Raw genomic sequence first — 22,350 nt, 5'->3', positions numbered from 1 at the left:
GATAGTGTCCTTTTTTTTTTTAAACAGAATAAATAAGTCATGTTTAATGCTTCTAGCCTGGTAAAATTAAAAATTAAACATAATAATCTCTCTATATTTTACTTTTTAAAAATTGATTGGAAGTGTGTTACATATTAATGGGGTACATGTGAGTATTTGTTACATTCATAGAATGTGTAATGATCAAGGTCAGGGTATTTGAGGTATCTATTATCCTGAGTATTTATCTCTTCTATGTGTTGGGAACATTTCAAGTCCTCTCTTCTAGCTACTTTGAAATATACTTCATCTACAATGTTGCTAACTATAGTCACCCTTCTCTCCTATTGAATACAGGGGTATATTTGTTCTATCTAAGTGTATGGTTTTACCCACTACACTTCAACCTCTCTTTATCCCCTCTCCCACCCACACACCCTTCCCAGCATCTGCTATCATTCTATTCTCTATCTCCACAAGATCAAATTTTTTAGGTTCCACACACGGGTGAGAACATGCAGTATCTATCTTTCCATGCCTGGCTTATTTCATTTAACACAATAACCTCCAGTTCCATCCATGTTCATATTTAGCTTTAATTTTAAATAACCATTAAGCAAATTTCCATAATCTGATTTTTGTGTATTTAAAATAGTGTTGTCCCTTCAAATACTAATTTTGAATGGAAATATTCATTAGGAATATAGATTCTACAGTGGCGCAGAAAATTCCAAAGGAAGCTACAGGCTATGTATAAAATACATGTTTTAAAGAATGAAGTTGAAGAAAGGTTCAACTTACTAGTGGAGGTGTCATGCCCTTGCTTGAAGCGGGGAGGACAACTCGAAGATCTGGTTTTCCACTGTTCATTCCAAGATTACTGCCACCTGGTGGGGGGGGAGACTTTGTAGGCATGACTTTACCTAAACTATTTGCACCAGTAGCTCCAGTCAAATTTGGAGAAGCTCTTGAGTTTACAAATTCATTCCCCACTGGGCTGCTTACAGTGAGGTCTGTAGTGCCCAACATCCCACCTGCATTGCCAGTACTTGGTGGTCTCTGAGGAGCTCCAGGGGACACATTTCTATGTAATATGGTTTGAGGTGGAGAGAGCGTGTTTAAATCTGTTAACGTTGAGCTGGCTGCCAAAGATGGGGACACCAGTGAACTCCCTGGGTTCGTGTAGGGCAAAGCATTGGGGATTTTCACTGGAACTGTGACAGACATTGAAAAATTCTGAGGTGGCAAACCAGGTACAATGTTATGATTCTGCCTCATATTATCAAATTCCTCATTAATTTTTTTAAATTTTTCTTCTGTATATGGAGTTAGCACACATGAAGTTTCAGGGTCTGAGCTGTTGCACCCTCTGTGTTCCTTCTTGTTCAGAGCCTCAACAATATCTGAGTTGGTTGTGCTTTCATAAGATTAATTATATTCTGTATACTTGAGAAGAACTTTGTCCATATCAGTGCTAGCATATTGAAAGAGTTTGTTAGAGCTGTTGAAAATGCAGTCACAGAGCACACTAAGTTCATAGGCTTTCTTCATTAATCCAAACTCTCTCTTTGTAAAAGTGGCCTGTCAGTTCCTTTCATCCATTATGCATGTGATTTGTATTTTCTTCTGCACCATTTTCAGCCACCTTTCCTTATTTCCTTATATTCCAAATATTTAATATAAAAGTTAATTTTCTTCAATACCATAATGCATCGTACAGCTTCTGTTATTTCAGCTTCTACTCCAAGGGCTACAGCTGAAATTTTCTACAAGATTGTGTCTCCTGGGCACGCACACGCTGCAGCCTGGGCCCGCCGCCAGCGCTCCGCACTGCCCGGAGCCGCCTCCTTCAGCTTGGGACTCGCCAGGACATCCTGATAGTGTCCTTTTAAGTACAAAAGTTTTTAATTTCAATGAAGTCCATCCAACTTACTAATTTTATTTTCTTTTTTGTTTGTACTTTTGGTGTCATATCTAAGAATCCTTTCCTAAATTTAAAGTCATGAAGATTTACGTTTAGTTCTTCTAAGAGTTTTATAGTTTTGCTCTTATATAATGGTATTTGATCCATTTTGAGTTATTTTATTTTATTTTTTTTTGAGACAGAGTTGTGCTTTGTCATGTAGGGTGGAGTGCAGTGGCACGATCTTGTCTCATTGCAGTGTCAGCCTCCTGGGTTCAAGCAATCCTCCCACCTCAACCTCTGAGTAGCTAGGACTACAGGTGTGTGCCACCACTGTCGACTAATTTTTTTATTTTTTGTAGAGACAGGATCTCACCATGTTGCACAGGCTGGTCTCAAACTTCTGGGTTCAAGCGATCATCCCACTTCAGCCCCCCAAAGTGCTGGAATTAGAGGCATAATCCACCGCACCTGGCCTTGGGTTAATTTTTATATAGTGTGTGAGGTAAGGCTCTAATTTCATTCTTTTGCATGTGGATGTTCAGTTGTCCTAGCACCATTTATTGAAAATAACATTCTTCCTCCATTTAATAGTCTTGGCATCCTTGTCAAAAATCGGTTAACCAGAGATCTCTGGGCTTATTTTGTAGTCTTAAGCCTATTCTACTCATGTGTATGTTTGTCCTTGTGCCACATTGTCTTGATTACTCTTGCTTTATAGTAAGTTTCAAAATCGAGAAGTGTGAGTCCTCCTACTTTATTCTTTTTCATGATTGTTTTGGCTATTCTGCATCTCTTGAAATTCGATATGAATTTTATAATCAGCTTATCAATTTCTATGAAGAAATCAGCTTCTGATAGGGATTATGTTGGATCTGTAGATTTGTTTGGGGAGTATTGCCATCTTAACAATGTTAAGTCTTCCAATCCATAAACATGGATTTTTTTTCAATTATTTAGATATTTTTCAATTTCTCTTAACAATGTTTTATAGTTTTCTGAGGAGTTTTATATTTCTTTTGTTAAATATTTTTTTGAGTATGTTATTCTTCTAGATGATGTGAATGGAGATTTTTTTCTCAGTTCTATTTTCAGATTTTTCACTTAAAGTGTATAGAAATAGAATTGATTTTGTATATTGATCTTATATACTGCCATGTTGCTGAACTCATTTATTAGTTCTAATAGCTTCCGGTTTTTTAGTGGACGACTTAGGATTTTCTGTTTATGAGATCATGTTATAGTGAAGAGAGGGTTTTACTAGTTTCTTGCCAATCTGGATTCTTTTTTTTTTGAGACAGAGTGTTGCTCTATTGCCCAGGCTAGAGTGCAGTGGCGCGATCTCAGCTCACTGCAACCTCTGCTGCCTGGGTTCAAGCGATTCTCCTGTCCCAGCTTGATTACAGGCATCTGCCAGTAGCTGGGATTACAGGCATCTGCCACATGCCAGGCTAATTTTTGTATTTTTAGTAGAGATGGGGTTTCACCATGTTGGCCAGGCTGGTCTCGAACTCCTGACCTTGTGATCCACCCATCTCAGCCTCCCAAAGTGCTGGGATTATAGGCGTGAGCCACGGTGGCCTGGATTCTTGTATTTATTTTTCTGGCGTAATAGCCCTGGCAAGAACCTCCAGTACAATGTTGAACAGAAATGGTGGGAGTAGATATTCTTGTCTTATTCTTGTCCTTAGCGGGAAAGCTTGAGTCTTTCCCCATTAAGTGTGATGTTAGCTGTGGGTTTTTCATAGATGCTTTTTATCAGGTTTAGGAAATTCTGTTCTATTCCTATTGAATTCTTTTACATGAAAATGTGTGGGATTTTTTTAAAAAATGCTTTCTCTGTATTCATTGAGATAATTGTGTGGCTTTTGTCTTTTATTCTATCAATAGGATATATTACATTGATTTTTGGATATTAATCCAATCTTCCTTGCCTAGGATCAATCCTACTTCAGGCTGGGAGTGATGGGTCATGCCTGTAATCTCAATGCTTTGGGAGGCCAAGGCAGGAGGATTACTTGAAGCCAGGAATTCAAGACCAGCCTGGGCAACATAGTGAGATCCTGTACACATAGCTACATAGCTACTCAGAAGGCTGAGGCAGGAGGATGCCTTGAGCCCAGGAGTTAGAGGCTGCAGTGAGGTATAGTCACACCACTTTACTCCAGCCTGGGTGACAGAGAGAGACACTGTCTCAAAAAAAACGTAACCTACTTGATCATGGTATATAATTCTTTTTATATGTTTCTAGGTTTGGTTTGGAGGTATTTGGTTAAGGAGTTTGCATCTATAGTTATAAGATATATTTATCTGTAGCTTTTCTTTCTTGTGATATCTTTATCTCGTTTTGGTGTCAGCATAATACTGCATTCATGAAATGGGCTGGGAAGATTTTCCTCCTTTTCTGTTATTTTGGAAGAGTTTGTAAAGAACTGGTGCTAATTCTTTTTGAATGCTTGATAATATTTAGTGGTAAAGCCATCTGGGCCTGGGCTTAGTTTCATAGGTGGGTTTTTGATTACAGACTTAACCTGCTCTTTAAGAGGTCTATCTATATTGTCTTTTTTTTCTTGGTTTGTTTTGGTTCAGTTTTGGTTGTCCGTATATTTAAAAAAAAAATCGTCCACTTTATAATCCTTTTTATTTCTCCACAGTTGTTAGTAATGCCCTAAAACTTTTAAGTTTCTGATTCTAATAATTTGAGTCTTAATTTTTTCTTGGTCAAACTAGCTAAAGGTTTATCAATTTTGTGGATCTTTTCAAAGAACCAGCTTTTGGTTTTCTTGATTTTCTATATTGTTTTTCTATTCTCTATTAATTTTCACTGATGTGGCTTGGCTGTGCCCCCACCCAAATCTCATCTTGAATTTCCACATGTTGTGGGAGGGACCCACTGGGAGATAATGGAATCATGAGGCCAGGTCTTTCCCATGCCGTTCTCATGATAGTGAATAAGTCTCACAAGATCCGATGGCTTTATAAGGTAGAGTTTCCCTGCACAAGCTCTCTCTTTGCCTGCTGCCATACACTTAAGATGTGACTTGCTCCTCCTTGCCTTCCACCATGATTATGAGGCTTCCCCAGCCGCATGGAACTATAAGTCCAATAAACCCCTTTTCCCATATAAATTATTCAGTCTTGAGTATGTCTTTATCAGCAGAATGAAAATGGACTAATACAGTAAATTGGTACCAGTAGAGTAGGGTGCTGCTGAAAAGATACCTGAAAATGTGGAAGGGACTTTGGAACTGGGTAACAGGCAGAGGTTGAAATGGTTTGGAGGGCTTAGAAGAAGAAAGGAAAATGTGGGAAAGTTTGAAACTCCCTAGAGACTTGTTGAATGGCTTTGAACAAGATGCTAATAATGATATGGACAATGAAATCCAGGCTGAGGTGGTCTCAGATGGAGATGAGGAACTTCTTGGGAACTGGAGCAAAGGTGACTCTTGTTATATTTTAGCAAAGAGACTGGCAGCATTTTGCCCTATCCTAGAGATTTGTGGAACTTTGAACTTGAGAGAGATGATTTAGGGTTTCTGGCAGAATAAATTTCTAAGCAACAAAGCATTCAAGAGGTGACTTGAGTGCTGTTAAAGGCATTCAGTTTTAAAAGGGAAACAGAGCATAAAAGTTTGTAAAATTTGCAGCCTGACAATGCGATAGAAAAGAAAATCCCATTTTCTGAGGAGAAATTCAAGCTGGCTGCAGAAATTTACTTAAGTAATGGGGAGCCAACTGTTAATCCCCCGAGACCATGGGGAAAATGTCTTCAGGGCATGTCATAGGTCTTCATGGCAGCCCTTCCCATCATAAGCCTGGAGGCCTAGGAGGTAAAAATGGTTTCGTGGGCTGGGCCCAGGGTCCCCATGCTGTGTGTAGCCTAGGGATTTGGTGCCCTGTGTCCCAGCTGCTCTAGCTGTGGCTGAAAGGGGCCAACATAGAGCTCAGGCTGTGGCTTCAGAGGGTGCAAGCCTCAAGCCTTGGCAGCTTCCATGTGGTATTGAACCTGCGGGTGTACAGAAGTCAAGAACTGGGGTTTGGGAACCTCCACCCAGATTTCAGAGGATGTATGGAAATGCCTGGATGCCCAGGCAGAAGTTTGCTGCAGGGGCAGGGCCCTCATGGAAAACCTCTGCTAGGGAAGTGCAGAAGGGAAATGTGGGGTCAGAGACCCCACACAGAGTCTCTACTGGGGCACAGCCTAGTGGAGTTATGAGAAGAGGGCCACTGTCCTCCAGACCCCAGAATGGTAGATCCACCAACAGTTTTCACCATGCACCTGGAAAAGCCACAGACACTCATTGCCAGCCCATGAAAGCAGCTGGGAGGCTGTACCCCACAAAACCACAGGGGTGGAGCTGCCCAAGACCATGGGAGCCCATCTCTTGCATCAGCGTGACCTGGATGTGACACGTGGAGTCAAAGAAGGTCATTTTGGACCTTTAAGATTTGACTGCTGTCCAGGCACAGTGGCTCATGCCTGTAATCCCAGCACTTTGGGAGGCTGAGGCAGGCGGATCACCTGAGGTCAGGAGTTTGAGACCAGCCTGGCCAACATGGTGAAACTCTATCTCTACTAAAAGTACAAAATTAGCCAGTCGTGGTGGCATGCACCTGTAGTTTCAGCTACTCAGGAGGCCGAGGCAGGAGAGTCACTTGAACCTGGGAGGCAGAGGTTGCAGTGAGCCAAGATTGCACCGTTGCACTCCAGCCTGGGCAAGAAGAGCAAATCTCTGTCTCAAAAAAAAAAAAAAATTGACTCTCCTGCTAGATTCTGGACTTGCATGGGGCTTGTAGGCCCTTTGTTCTGGCCAATTTCTCCCATTTAGAATGCCTGTATTTACCCAATGCCTGTACCCCCTTCGTGTCTAGGAAGTGACTAACTTGCTTTTGATTTTACAGGCTCATAGGCAGAAGGGACTGGTCTTGTTTCAGATGAGACTTTGGAATGTGGACTTTTAAGTTAATGCTGAAATGAATTAAGACTTTGGGGGGACTGTTGGGAAGGCATGGTTGGTTATGAAATGTGGAGATTTGGGAGGGGCCAGGGACAGAATGTTATGGTTTGGCTGTGTCCCCACCCAAATCTCATCTTGAATTCCCATGTGTTGTGGGAGGGACCCAGTGGGAGGTAATTGAATCATGGGAGCAGGTCTTTCCCATGCTGTTCTCATGGTAGGGAATAAGTCTCATGAGATCTGATGGTTTTATAATGGGGTGTTTCCCTACACAAGCTTTCTTCTCTTGTCTACCTCCATGTGAGACATGCCTTTCACCTTCTGCTATGATTGTGAGGCCTCCACAGCCACGTGGAACTGTAAGTCCATTAAACCTCTTTCTTCTGTGAATTGCCCAGTCTCGGGTATGTCTTTATTAGCAGCATGAAAATGGACTAATACAGGAATCTACTACAGGAATAAGTTGAGAAATGATGAGGACCTATCCTAAGACATGGGAATGGAGAAGAGGAAAGAAAAATAAGAGAGATTTAAAAAATGTAGGCTACACAATTATGTGTGTGAGAGAGAGTATTGTGGGATGGCTGTGTTCCTGATTGGACTGTAAATGGGTCATCCAATTTATTAAGATTAGAGAATACAGGAGAAGGAAAAGTATGGGGAAGGGAGATTGTGTATTTAGTATTAGACATACTGACTTTCAAGTAGCTATGGCACAATTAAGTGGACTTGTTCAACAGGCATGTCAGGAATGTGGGAGAAAAATCTTGGATGAAATTTTGGAAGACGCCAGGCACGGTGGCTCAAACCTGTAATCCTAGCACTTTGGGAGGCTGAGGCAGGTGGGTCACCTGAGGTCAGTAGTTTGAGACCATCTTGGCTAACATGGTGAAATCCCATCTCTACCAAATATACAAAAAAATTAGCCGGGTGTGGTGGCGGACGCCTGTAGTCCCAGCTAAATGGCGTGAATCCAGGAGGTGGAGCTTGCAGTGAGCGGAGATCGTGCCACTGCACTCCAGCCTGGGCGACAGAGTGAGACTCCGTCTCAAAAAAAAAAAAAAAAAAAAAATAGTTAGCCAGTCATGGTGGCACATGCCTGTAATCCCCACTATTCAGGAGGCTGAGGCGGGAGAATCGCTTGAACCCGGAAGGCGGAGGTTGCAGTGAGCCGAGATTGCACCCTTGCACCCCAGCCTAGGGGAGAGAGCGAGACTCTGTTTCAAAAAAAAAAAAAAAAAAAAGTAAAAAAAAAAAAAAAGAGGCTGGGCGCGGTGGCTCACGCCTGTAATCCCAGCACTTTGAGAGGCAGAGGTGGGCGGATCACGAGGTCAGGAGATCAAGACCATCCTGGCTAACACCGTGAAATTCCGTCTCTACTACAAATACAAAAAAAATTAGCCGGGCGTGGTGGTGGGCGCCTGTAGTCCCAGCTACTCTGGAGGCTGAGACAGGAGAATGGCGTGAACCCGGGACGCAGAGCTTGCAGTGAGCTGAGATTGTGCCACTGTACTCCAGCCTGGGCGACAGAGTGAGACTCCGTCTCAAAAAAAAAAAAAATTAAAAAAAAATTTTTGGAAGATACTAGTATATGTGTTAGTTAAAGCCATGAATTTTGATGAGATCACCTTGTGGAGGAAATATACAATGGGAATAACTAAGGACTAAGAATGGATCCCCAACATTTTAAAGGGTAACGAGAGATAGTAGGACAATAGAAGTAGGAGGAAACCCAATAGAATTGAGTCATAAGAAGCCAGCTTTGGCTGCATCCCATGTTTTGCATAATTTTTATTATTTAGTTTAAGACATAGGTTTTTTTGTTTTGTTTTGTGTTTAAAGACATTTATTCAGCATCACAATCAGACTATTACATTTAGCAATCAACAGCATGGATGCAAAAGAAAAAAACAACATTAAAACCCTTTGTTGGAATGCTTTACACTTTTCACAGAACACAAACTAAAATAACCTGTTATAGAGTTAGTCACAAAGAACAGTCCTTGAGTTTTTTGCCCATACTCATCAGTATTTGTCTAAAACATGTCTTCTTTGTAGCACCTAGGCCCTGCTACCACTGTGCTTGGCTGAGTTCACAAATCTGTTGTAACCTGTAGCTTCCCTGTCACTTCTCTGGATCTCCTCTCCTGCTAAGCTTTGTTTCCTAATTAAAATCTTCTGCCACTGTCATAGCTACTGCTGCTACTGGAACCTCCATAGCCACCTTGGTTTTGTGGTTTGACGAAGTATTGGCCTCCACCACCATAGGGGCCAGAACTTCTGCCTCCAAAGTTTCCTCCCTTCGTGGGTCCAAAATTTGAAGACTGGTTGTTGTAATTGCCAAAATCATTGTAGCTTCCACTACCTCCAAAACTGCTTCCACTACCACCACCAAAGCTGCCTCCACCTCCGTTGTTATAGCTGTTATAGCTGCCACTCCCACCATAGCCACTGCCCTGGCTTCCATAACCCTGTCCAATACTTCCATAGCCTCTGCTTCCTCCGGAGTAACCAGGGCCACCTCCTCCATAACCACCATCATTACCAAACCCATTATAGCCATCCCCACTGCCACCATATCCATCACCACCACAGCTGCCACCAAAGCCATCATGACCACTGAAGTTTCCTCCGTGACCAAAGTTGTCATTCCCACTGAAACCACCTCCATGACCACCACCAAAGTTTCCAGAACTACTTTGACCTCTTTGGCTGGATGAAGCCCTAGCCATCTCTTGGTCTGACAGGGCTTTCCTAACTTCACAGTTGTGGCCATTCACAGTATGCTATTTCTGAATGACGGTTTTATCCATGGAGTTATGATTGTCAAAGGTTACAAAGGCAAAGCCCCTTTTCTTGCCACTGCCTCAGTCATGATTTCAATCACTTCATTTTTTCCATACTGTTCAAAATAATCTCTTAGGTGATGTTCTTCAGTGTCTTCTTTAATGCCACCAACAAATATCTTTTTCACAGTTAAGTGGGCACCTGTCTTTGAGAATCTTCTCTTGAGACAGCTCTCTTTGGTTCCATCCACCTTTTGTGGCCTTGCATTCATGGCTGCATCCACCTTCTCCGCAGTGGCATATGAGACAAACCCAAAGCCCCTGGAGTGCTTGGTATTTGGATCTCATTACCACACAGTCCATGAGCATTCCTCATTGCTCAAAATGACTTCTCAGGCTCTCGTCGCTTGTTTCTAAGCTCAACCGTCCAAGGAAGAGCTTCCTCAACTGTTTGGGCTCTTTAGGAGACTCTGAGTTAGACAAGACGGCCGGGAGAAGAGAGACTTTAATGATGCTTCTTCGGCGGCGTCCAGGGGCAGAAAGGCAAGACAGTTTTAAATTTCCATTGTGGTTTGTCTTTTGACTCAGGATTATTTAGAAGATGTAGTATTTACTTTCCAAACATTTCAAAATTTATTTTGTTCTTAGTTTAGCTTCCCCCATACTTCGTGTTATTTTTGTTTGTGTTTCAGTTCTTTTTACATACTTAAATCTCACAAGACATTATTATTCGTATTTCATATAGCCAGTATTCATTTAGATTTATCCACATATTCATATTTTCAGTTCGTCTAAGAAAGATACAAGTATTCAAATACAGTAACCATAAAAAAGCTGAATTTTTGCTTGTTAAGGAGGGGAGCCCTGTAATACAATGTACAACCTCTCTGAACAAAGCAAGAGATATTCACACAGAAGCATGGAATTCCAAGACTGAAAAACTTTAAGAAAAAAGAGTATTTAGAGATCGTTTTACTTTCAGCCATGGATACCTTGTATTTGGAGTGAGGCTGTTGTTACTTGATTGACTTTCAGGCATGTGGTAACTAGAATAGGATTGTTGCTAACTGGCTGACATTCTGAAGTGAGGAAATATCATGGGCTGATTTTCTCTTTTTTCTTTTCTTTTCTTTTCTTCTCTTTTTTTTTTCTTTTTTTGAGACAGTCTTCTGTTGCTGAGGCCTGAGTGTAGTGGTATGATCATAGCTCACAGCAGCCTCAAACTGCCATGCTCAAGTGATCCTCCCACCTCAGCCTCTCAGGTAGCTGGGACTACAGGTGCATGCTGTGACTCCTGGCTAATTTTTTTGTAGAGATTGGGTTTCATCATATTGTCCAGGCTGGTCTCAAACTCTTGGGCTCAAGTCATTCACCCACCTTGGCCTCCCAAAGTGCTGAGATTACAGGAGTGAGCCACCACACCAGGCCGATTTTCTTTTTTATTCCTAGCTTCATAGCTCAGTTTTATTTAAACTTTAAAGAACATATAATTTTAAGATTCTTAAACAATTCGAAGCCTTAGAACAATATGGAAAATCCTCCAAATTGTTTATGAACCCAGAAAACCATAATGTCAAAACACAATAAATATAGTACAAATAAACCCATCAATTTTCTGTTATTTATGACAGTAGGTGCAAACATTCTAAATAAAATAATTATTATTATAGCTTAGCAAAGATTAAAAGCAAAACATTTTAACCAAGTAGAATATATTCCAGGAATGCATGAACGATTCAACATTAGGAAATTGATCAGCATAATACATTTCATAAAATTATTAAGAGAAAAAACTGTGTGATCATATAAGAGATGCTGCAATTGTTTTGTTAAAATACAGCATATTCTCAAGAAAAAGTCTAAATTAAATATCCCTAGAAAAAAACTACATAAATATAATACTAAAACAAATAAAAAAACAATAGTAATACCATGAATGGAAAAACACTTAAACTTTATAATTAACCTAACAAAATAGATGAGGATGCTTGATATCAACATTTTTATTTATTTTTTTGGTGGTTCTAGAAAATAAAATAATAGAATAAAGTAAAATAACAGATATGAATATTGAAAAAGAGAAGATAAAATATTTCTTTGTGCTGATATTATAGTTATATACTTAGAAAATCTGGAACTATAGGAAAAAAAGATTAAAATCAGTAAGACAGTTTGGTGAGGAGACTGAATCAGAATTAAATAAATAAAAGTAAATTGTTTTTCTCTACTTAAGCAATAAAGGACCTAAAAATGAGAATGGGAAAAATACTTCCAAGCCATTCGTTTTTATCACCTCAAGAATACATTCTTTAAAGGAAGTACTTACCTATAATGTCCAGGCCGAATAATGGCCTTGAACTCCTGGGTTCAAACAATCCTCCTGCCTCAGCCTCCTGAGTAGCTGGGACTACAGGTGCATGCCACTATGCCTGGCTAGAATACATTTAGTTGTTTAAAAGACATAGGTTCTATAGGAAGAAAATTATGTATGTAATATAATACATTTTCATAATATAATTCTTCTAAAATTAATACATAGGATAAGATAATGTTTATATAATCAAAATAAATGCTCATGAAAAAGTTTAAAATTGATTTTGTGATTACTTGTTTAAGGCTTGAGTCTATGGCCAAAGAATAACTGATCTTTCCCTTTTGTGAATTTGTAGAGTAAGATCTTTTTATTCTCATATTGCTCCCTTCCTACGTTTGCATTTGCTTTCTGGAATAATTTTCTTTTTCCTTGAAGAAATGTCTTTGGTATTTTCTATAGTGGTGGGTCTGCTGATTATTTTTTGTTTAAAGGCTTGCTTTCTTTTCTCTTCTTTTCTTTTCTTTCTTTCCTTTTCTTTCTTTCTTTTTCTTTCTTTCCTTCCTTCCTTTTTTCCTTCCTTCCTTTCTTTTCTTTTCTCTTTTCTTTTTCTTTCTTTTCTTTCTTTCTCTCTTTCTTTCCTTCCTTCCTTCTCTCTCTTTCTTTTATTTTCTTTTCTTTCCCTTCCTTCCTTTCTTTCCTTCCTTTCTTTTCTTTTCTCTTTTCTTTTCTTTCTTTCATTCCTTTTCTTTCTCTCTTTCCTTCCTTCTCTCTTTTCTTTTCTTCCTTCTTTCTTTCTTTCTTTTTCTTTCTTTCTTTCCTTCCTTCCTTCCTTCCTCACCTTCCTTCCTTCCTTCTTCTTTCATTTCTTTTATTTTCTTTATTATTATTCTTATCCTTTAAGTTCTAGGGTACATGTGCACAACGTGCAGGTTTGTTACATATGTATACATGTGCCATGTTGGTGTGCTGCACCCATTAACTCATCATTTACATTAGGTGTATCTCCTAATGCTATCGCTCCCACCTCCCCCAACCCCATGACAGGCCTCAGTGTGGGATGTTCCCCACCCTGTGTCCAAGTGTCCTTATTGTTCAATTCTCACATATGAGTGAGAAGATGCGGTGTTTGGTTTTCTGTCCTTGTGACAGTTTGCTGGGAATGATGGTTTCCAGCTTCATCCATGTCCCTACAAAGGACATGAACTCATCCTTTTTTATGGCTGGGCTGCATAGTATTCCATGGTGTATATATGCCACATTTTCTTAATCCCCAGTCTATCACTGATGGACATTTGGGTTAGTTCCAAGTCTTTGCTATTGTGAATAGTGCCACAATAAACATAGGTGTGCATGTGTCTTTATAGCAGCATGATTTATAATCCTTTGGGTATATACCCAGTAATGGAATGGCTGGATCAAATGGTATTTCTAGTTCTAGATCCTTGAGGAATCGCCACACTGTCTTCCACAACAGTTGAACTAGTTTACAGTCCCAACAACAGTGTAAAAGTGTTCCTATTTCTCCACATCCTCTCCAGCACCTGTTGTTTTCCTGACTTTTTAATGATCACCATTCTAACTGGTGTGAGATGGTATCTCATTGTGGTTTTGATTTGCATTTCTCTGATGACCACTGATGATGAGCATTTTTTCATATGTCTGTTGGCTGCATAAATGTATTCTTTTGACAAGTGTCTGTTCATATCCTTCGCCCACTTGTTGATGGGGTTGTTTTTTTCTTGTAAATTTGTTTAAGTTCTTTGTGGACTCTGAATATTAGCCCTTTGTCAGATGGGTAGGTTCTAAAAATTTTCTCCCATTCTGTAGGTTGCTTGTTCACTCTGATGGTAGTTTCTTTTGCTGTGCAGAAGCTCTTTAGTTTAATTAGATCTCATTTGTCAATTTTGGCTTTTGTTGCCATTGCTTTTGGTGTTTTAGTCATGAAGTTCTTGCCCATGCCTATGTCCTGAATGGTATTGCCTAGGTTTTCTTCTAGGGTTTTTATGGTTTTAGGTCTAACATTTAAGTCTTTAATCCATCTTGAATTAATTTTGTATAAGGTGTAAGGAAGGGATCCAGTTTCAGGTTTCTACATATGGCTAGTCAGTTTTCCCAGCACCATTTATTAAATAGGGAATCCTTTCCCCATTTCTTGTTTTTGTCAGGTTTCTTAAAGATCAGATGGTTGTAGATGTGTGGTATTATTTCTGAGGGCTCTGTCCTGTTCCATTGGTCTATATCTCTGTTTTGGTAGCAATACCATGCTGTTTTGGTTACTGTAGCCTTGTAGTATAGTTTGAAGTCAGGTAGCATGATGCCTCCAGCTTTGTTCTTTTTGCTTAGGATTGTCTTGGCAATGTGGGCTATTTTTTGGTTCCATATGAACTTTAAAGTAGTTTTTTCCAATTCTGTGAAGAAAGTCATTGGTAGCTTGATGGGGATGGCATTGAATCTATAAATTACCTTCGGCAGTATGGCCATTTTCACGATATTGATTCTTCCTATCCATGAACATGGAGTGTTCTGCCGTTTGTCTGTGTCCTCTTTTATTTTGTTGAGCAGAGGTTTGTAGTTTTCCTTGAAGAGGTCCTTCACACCCCTTGTAAGTTGGATTCCTAGGTACTTTATTCTCTTTGAAGCAATTGTGAATGGGAGTTCACTCATGATTTGGCTCTGTTTGTTATTGGTGTATAGTAATGCTTGTGATTTTTGCACGTTGATTTTGTATCCTGAGACTTTGCTGAAGTTGCTGATCAGCTTAAGGAGATTTTGGGCTGAGACGATGAGGTTTTCTAAATATACAATCATGTCATCTGCAAACAGGGACAATTTGACTTCCTCTTTTCCTAATTGAATACCCTTTATTTCTTTCTCCTGCCTGATTGCCCTGGTCATAATTTCCAACATTATGTTGAATAGGAGTGGTGAGAGAGGGCATCCCTGTCTTGTGCCAGTTTTCAAAGGGAATGCTTCCTGTTTTTGCCCATTCAGTATGATATTGGCTGTGGGTTTGTCATAAATAGCTCTTATTATTTTGAGATACATCCTATCAATACCTAGTTTACTGAGAGTTTTTAGCATGAAGGGCTGCTGAATTTTGTCGAAGGCCTTTTCTGCATCTATTGAGATAATCATATGGTTTTTGTCTTTGGTTCTGTTTATATGCTGGATTACATTTATCGATTTTCATATGTTGAGCCAGCCTTGAATCCCAGGGATGAAGCCAGCTTCATCGTGGTGGATAAGCTTTTTGATGTGCTGCTGGATTCGGTTTGCCAGTATTTTATTGAGGATTTTTGCATTGATGTTCATCAGGGATATTGGTCTAAAATTCTCTTTTTTTTGTTGTGTCTCTGCCAGGCTTTGGTATCAGGATGATTCTGGCCTCAAAAAATGAGTTAGGGCGGATTCCCTCTTTTTCTATTGATTGGAATAGTTTCAGAAGGAATGGTACCAGCTCCTCTTTGTACCTCTGGTAGAATTTGGCTGTGAATCTGTCTGGTCCTGGTTGGTAAGCTATTAATTATTGCCTCAATTTCAGAACCTGTTATTTATTGGTCTATTCAGGGATTCAACTTCTTCCTGTTTTTTTCGGCTGGTAGGCTATTAATTATTGCCTCAATTTCAGAACCCGTTATTGGTCTAGTCAGGGATTCAAATTCTTCCTGGTTTACTCTTGGGAGGGTGTATGTGTCCAGGAATTTATCCATTTCTTCTAGATTTTCTAGTTTATTGCATAGAGGTGTTTATAGTATTCTCTGATGGTAGTTTGTATTTCTGTGGGATCAGTGGTGATATCCCCTTTATCATTTTTTATTGCATCTATTTGATTCTTCTCTCTTTTCTTTATTAGTCTTGCTAGCAGTCTATTAATTTTGTTAATCTTTTCAAAAAACCAGTTCCTGGATTCATTTATTTTCTGAAGGGTTTTTTGTGTCTCTATCTCCTCAGTTCTGCTCTGATCTTAGTTATTTCTTGCCTTCTGCTAGCTTTCGAATGTGTTTGCTCTTGCTTCTCTAGTTCTTTTAATTGTGATGTTAGAGTGTCAATTTTATATCTTTCCTGCTTTCTGTTGTGGGCATTTAGTGCTATAAATTTCCCTCTACACGCTGCTTTAAATGTGTTCCAGAGATTCTGGTATGTTGTGTCTTTGTTCTCATTGGTTTCGAAGAGCATCTTTATTTCTGCTTTCATTTCATTATGTACCCAGTAGTCATTCAGGAGCAGGTTGTTCAGTTTCCATGTGGTTGAGCAGTTTTGAGTGAGTTTCTTAATCCTGAGTTTTAGTTTGATTGCACTGTGGTCTGAGAGACAGTTTGTTATAATTTCTATTCTTTTACATTTGCTGAGGAGAGCTTTACTTCCAACTATGTGGTCAATTTTGGAATAAGTGCGACGTGATGCTAAGAAGAATGTATATTCTGTTGATTTGGGGTGGAGAGTTCTGTAGATGTCAGTTAGGTCTGCTTGTTGCAGAGCTGAGTTCAATTTCTGGATATCCTTGTTAACTTTCTGTCTCGTTGATCTGTCTAATGTTGACAGTGGGGTGTTAAAGTCTCCCATTATTATTGTGTGGGAGTCTAAGTCTCTTTGTAGGTCTCTAAGGACTTGCTTTATGAATCTGGGTGCTCCTGTATTGGGTGCATATATATTTAGGAGAGTTAGCTCTTCTTGTTGAATTGATCCCTTTACCATTATGTAATGGCCTTCTTTGTCTCTTTTGATCTTTGTTGGTTTAAAGTCTGTTTTATCAGAGACTAGGATTGCAACCTCTGCTGTTTTTTTTCCCATTTGCTTGGTAGTGCTTCCTCCATCCCTTTATTTTGAGCCTATGTGTGTCTCTGAACATGAGATGGGTCTCCTGAATACAGCACACTGATGGCTCTTGACTCTGTATCCAATTTGCCAGTCTGTGTCTTTTAATTGGGGCATTTAGCCCATTTACATTTAAGGTTAATATTATGTGTGAATTTGATCCTGTCATTATGATGTTAGCTGGTTATTTTGCTCGTTAGTTGATGCAGTTTCTTCCTAGCATCGATGGTCGTTACAATTTGGCATGTTTTTGCAGTGGCTGGTGCCAGTTGTTCCTTTCCATGTTCAGTGCTTCCTTCAGGAGCCCTTGTAAGGCAGGCCTGGTGGTGATAAAATCTCTCAGCATTTGCTTGTCTGTAAAGGATTTTATTTCTCCTTCACTTATGAAGCTTAGTTTTACTGGATATGAAATTCTGGGTTGAAAATTCTTTTCTTTAAGAATGTTGAATATTGGCCCCCACTCTCTTCTGGCTTGTAGAGCTTCTGCCAAGAGATCCGCTTTTAATCTGATGGACTTCCCTTTGTGAGTAACCCGACTTTTCTCTGTGGCTGCCCTTAACATTTTTTCCTTCATTTCAACTTTGGTGAATCTGACAATTATGTGTCTTGGAGTTGCTCTTCTCGAGGAGTATCTTTGTGGCATTCTCTGTATTTCCTGAATTTGAATGTTGGCCTGCCTTGCTAGGTTGGGGAAGTTCTCCTGGATAATATCCTGAAGAGTGTTTTCCAACTGGGTTCCATTCTCCCTGTCACTTTCAGATACACCAATAGACGTAGATTTGGTCTTTTCACATAGTCCCATATTTCTTGGAGGCTTTGTTTGTTTCTTTTTACTCTTTTTTCTCTAAACTTCTCTTTTCGCTTCATTTCATTCATTTGATCTTCAATCACTGATACTCTTTCTTCCACTTGATCAAATCAGCTACTGAAGCTTCTGCATGCATCACGTAGTTCTTATGCCATGGTTTTCAGCTCCATCAGGTCACTTAAGGTCTTCTGTACACTGTTTATTTTAGTTAGCCATTCATCTAATCTTTTTTCAAGGTTTTTAGCTTCTTTGCAATGGGTTTGAACATCCTCCTTTAGCTCAGAGAAGTTTGTTATTACTGATCATCTGAAGCCTTCTTCTCTCAACTCATCAAAGTCATTCTCCATCCAGGTTTGTTCCGTTGCTGTCGAGGAGCTGCGTGCCTTTGGAGGAGAAGAGGCGCTCTGATTTTTAGAATTTTCAGCTTCTCTACTCTGGTTTCTCCCCCTTTGTGGTTTTATCTACCTTTGATCTTTGTTGATGGTGACGTACAGATGTGGTTTTGTTGTGGATGTCCTTTCTGTTTGTTAGTTTTCCTTCTAACAGTCAGGACCCTCAGCTGCAGGTCTGTTGGAGTTTGCTGGAGGTCCACTCCAGACCCTGTTTGCCTGGGTATCACCAGCGGAGGCTGCAGAACAGCAAATATTGCAGAATGGCAAATGTTTCTGCCTGATCCTTCCTCTGGAAGCTTCGTCTCAGAGGGGCACCTGGCCGTATGAGGTGTCAGTTGGCCCCTACTGGGAGGTGTCTCCCAGTTAGGCTACTCGGGGGTCAGGGACCCACTTGAGGAGACAGTCTGTCTGTTCTCAGATCTCAAACTCTGTGCTGGGAGAACAACTACTTGCTTCAAAGCTGTCAGCCAGGGACGTTTAAGTCTGCAGAAGTTTCTGCTGCCTTTTGTTCAGCTATGCCCTGCCCCCAGAGGTGGAGTCTGCAGAGGCAGGTGGGCCTCCTTGAGCTGTGGTGGGCTCCACCCAATTCGACCTTCCTGGCCGCTTTGTTTACCTACTCAAGCCTTAGCAATGGCGGACGCCCCTCCCCCAGCCTCGCTGCCACCTTGCAGTTTGATCTCAGACTGTTGTGCTAGCAGTGAGTGAGTCTCTGTGGGTGTCGGACCCTCTGAGCCAGGCGCGGGATATAATCTCCTGGTGTGCCGTTTGCTAAGACCATTGGAAAAGCGCAGTATTAGGGTGGGAGTGTCCCAATTTTCCAGGTACCGTCTGTCATGGCTTCCCTTGGCTAGGAGAGGGAAGTCCCTGACCCCTTGCACTTCCCAGGTGAGGCAATGCCCCGCCCTGCTTCAGCTCACACTCCATGGGCTGCACCCACTGTCAGACAAGCCCCAGTGAGATGAACCCAGTACCTCAGTTGGAAATGCAGAAATCACCCGAGTTCTGCATTGCTCACACTGGGAGCTGTAGATTGGAGCTGTTCCTATTCGGCCATCTTGGAACCTCCTCTTTTCTTTTCTTTCTTTCTTCTTCTTCTTCTTTTTTTTTTTTTTTTTGAGATGGGGTCTAATTATGTTGCCTAGGCTGCTCTTGGTCTTGAACTCCTAAGCTCAAGCAGTCCTCCCCCTTGACCTCGCAAAGTGCTGGGATTATAAGCATGAGCCACTGCGCTGGGCCTTAATGGTTATTTTCTAAGAATTATAATTTGGCAGTGTTTTTCTTTTAGTGTGTTAGTTTAACTTTCTGTTAAACATCCACTGATTTTAAAATTTTAATTATTATATTTTTCAGTCCTAGAATTTATTAACTTTTAGAGTTACTAGTTCTCTGCTGAAATTTTCCATCTTATCATTTTATAACTTGAAAGTTGTAGTCACAGTTAATTTTAAAATCCATGTCTGGTGATTGGATAATATTTGGTTCTCCTATAGTTCTATTTTATTTTCTGTATTTTTGTCTTGGTTTTGAGTCCATTCTTTTCATATTTCTGTTTCTGATTGAATGTTGGACATTGTGTGTGAAAAGTTTTAGAGATAATTTGAGACTCTGGATGATACTATATTACATAAGAAGGATTTTACTTTTTATTCTGGCAGGTCATTTAGTGCAGGCACGGATCACCTTAATCCAAGCAGGGACTGAGCTGAAATGAAGTCTGGCCTTGGGCTTTCTGAGGGCTGTTCTATTTCTGTTCCACCGTTATTCTTAAGATGTAATGCTTCAGAGAATTAGGGGTCCCAATAGTATCCTGGTGTTACCAGGACCTCTACTCCTTAGCAAATTCTGTACTTCAATTTTGTCCACCACCCGACCCCTGAGTAGAGTGACTTAATATCCCAAATTTCCATGAAAGATATTGAAGTTCCATCCTCCAAAATCCATGAAAGATATTAAAAATTCATTAAAGCATTTTTGCTCAGTGCATCATGTGTTTCTTAAGAATCCTTCTCAGCAAAGTGTCTGAGGCAACCCTGAACCATTGACTGGCACAATTGTTCAATTTAAAACTGCACTATGAAAGCTACATGGGAAAACACAATTTAATTTTCTATGGCAGCAATAATATAGTTATTGATAAAATGGCAATACTTATCCATGTCAGCCCTCTGGATCTGCAGGTTCTGCATCATCAGATTCAAGCAACCGTGGATCAAAAATACTTAAAAAAAATTAAAAAGTACAAATAAAAACACAATATAGTATAATAAATATCACATAACATCTGCATTGTATTAGGTTATATAAGTAATCTAGAGATGATTTAATGTATACAAGAGGATGTGCATAGGTTATATGCAAATACCACATCATTTTCTGTAAGGGACTTGAGAATCCACGGATTTTGGTATCCATGGGGGTCCTGAAACCAATCCTCTGTAGATACTGAGGGATGACTGTGTACAGTGGGCAGAGAAAAATGAGGTAGCAAATGGTTTAAAATAAAAGAAGAAGTCAAAATTATGAATGGTGGTGAAATTAGCAGATCATTTTGAATATTCCTAAAAGATCAAAATTTACTGATGAAGGAAGGCAGTGAAAATATTTTCATCCAAGACAAGAAAAAGTTTCCTTTTAAATTACTTGTCTTTATATAACTTTGAGATGGGAATGTTTTCATTTTGTATTTTGCAAATAAATAAGAAAAAGAGGGTATTTTGCCATAATCTCATAGTGAATCAGTCCACTGGACCCACATTAGGATCCACACTCAAGTTTTGTTCAGACTAAAAGCTATAAACTTTATGAAACCCTGATCAATAACCTAAAAAATGACTCAAGAACTATGATAATCTATTTTAATTTGTTATTCACTATCCCATAATCATGAAGAAGCTGATTATTATCATTGTCCTCTTAAAAGAATGATGTAGTGAATTAAGGTCTTTTACAGAAAACTATAGTTGATAGTTTCTGGGTTTAATGCATTTGATTCTCAGCTGAAAAGACAAGAAATGTAGGATATAAACTGTCATTGAAAAAATAATTTGTTAGTCATTAAAGCACCAATTACACAGTGCTTATTCATTAAACATTTATTTAGGAACTGCTTTTTGTAAGGTTCTCTGCTAATCAAGCTGTAGGATAATAAAAGATTTTTAAAAGATAAGCCCTTGCTCAGTAGGATTTTATAATTTGGTATTAAAATAGTAGTCTTACAAATATTTCTAAAAGTTAATGCTTTTCTTACTTTTCTAGGTTACTCCAAAATTCTTCCAAGTTTGATTAGTTCTCTTGACTTCTGTTCTTTCAAGTTGGAAAACCTGGAGTTTCCTGATACGCCTCTTGAAGAATGGCAGGAAATAGATGAAAAAATTAATGAAATGAAATCACACTTGGATATATTGTTAAACCTTACTGGTATTGTTCCACAGCACATAGATGTAGATTCTGTTTCGTAAGTTCCCATAGGTTTCTTTTGTTCTGAGATAATTTTCCTAAAGGTTTATTGCAATACACTTCATATATAATTCACTTTTTCAAAGTGTACAATTCTGTGGTGTTCAGTATATTTATAGATATAAGTAACCATTACCGGTCAATTTTAGAATATTTCATCACCTCAAAAAGAAGCCTTATGCACTTTAGCTATCATTCTGCAATCCTTCATCCTCTCCTACCGTCCTACCCCCAGCCCTAAGCAACCACAAATCTACTTTGTCTTTGTTGATTGTATTGTTATGAACAATTTTTTTTTTTTGAGGCGAAGTCTTGCTCTTATTTCCTAGGCTGGAGTGCAATGGCGAGATCTTGGCTCACTGCAACCTCTACCTCCCGGGTTCAAGTGATTCTCTTACCTTAGCCTCCTGAGTAGCTGGGACTACAGGCGCCTGCCACCATGCCCAGCTAATTTTTGTATTTTTAGTAGAGACGGGGTTTCACCATGTTGGCTAGGCTGGTCTCGAACTCCTGACCTCAGGTGATACGCCCACCTTGGCCTTCCAAAGTGCTTAGATTACAGGTGTGAGCCACCACACCTGGCCTGTTGTGGACATTTTATTTGAAAGGAATCATTGTACTGTGTGGTCTTTGTGTCTAACTTCTTTGACTTAGCATAATTTTTTCAAGGTTCATCCATGTTGTGGCATATTTCAGTAGTTCATTTTTATGACTGAATCATATTCTATTTATGGATATACCACATTTTATTTATTCATTTGTCCATTGATAGACACTTGGATTGTTTCCATCTTTTGGCCTTAATGAGTAGTGTTTCAATAAACATTCATGTGCATGCTTTTTGTGGACAAACATTTGTTTTCATTTCTCTTGGGTATGTATCACCTAAGGAGTGGAATTGCTGGATCATATGGCAATTCTATTTTTAATAATTTGAGG

The 22,350-nt window shown here is 39.6% G+C and overlaps 1 protein-coding gene and 2 pseudogenes across 5 annotated transcripts in view; 1 reads left to right on the top strand and 2 right to left on the bottom strand.

Annotated features, from left to right (window-relative positions):
• AXDND1 (axonemal dynein light chain domain containing 1) overlaps window positions 1-22,350 on the top strand; it is a 189,802-nt gene that overhangs the window by 82,290 nt on the left and 85,162 nt on the right. For all 5 annotated transcript variants that reach the window (XM_055111047.2, XM_055111042.2, XM_055111046.2 and 2 more), the window contains exon 17: window positions 21,211-21,409. In XM_055111047.2, coding sequence (XP_054967022.2) covers window positions 21,211-21,409 — 199 coding nt within the window. The remainder of the gene's footprint in view (window positions 1-21,210; window positions 21,410-22,350) is intronic.
• LOC103787130 (myocyte-specific enhancer factor 2A-like) lies at window positions 772-2,376 on the bottom strand (annotated as a pseudogene).
• LOC129394301 (heterogeneous nuclear ribonucleoprotein A1-like) lies at window positions 5,448-10,665 on the bottom strand (annotated as a pseudogene).

The sequence above is a fragment of the Pan paniscus genome, chromosome 1, assembly GCF_029289425.2.
Source record: "Pan paniscus chromosome 1, NHGRI_mPanPan1-v2.0_pri, whole genome shotgun sequence".
In the NCBI taxonomy this organism is placed as follows: Eukaryota; Metazoa; Chordata; class Mammalia; order Primates; family Hominidae; genus Pan; species Pan paniscus.
This window is presented reverse-complemented; position numbering and strand designations above follow the sequence as displayed.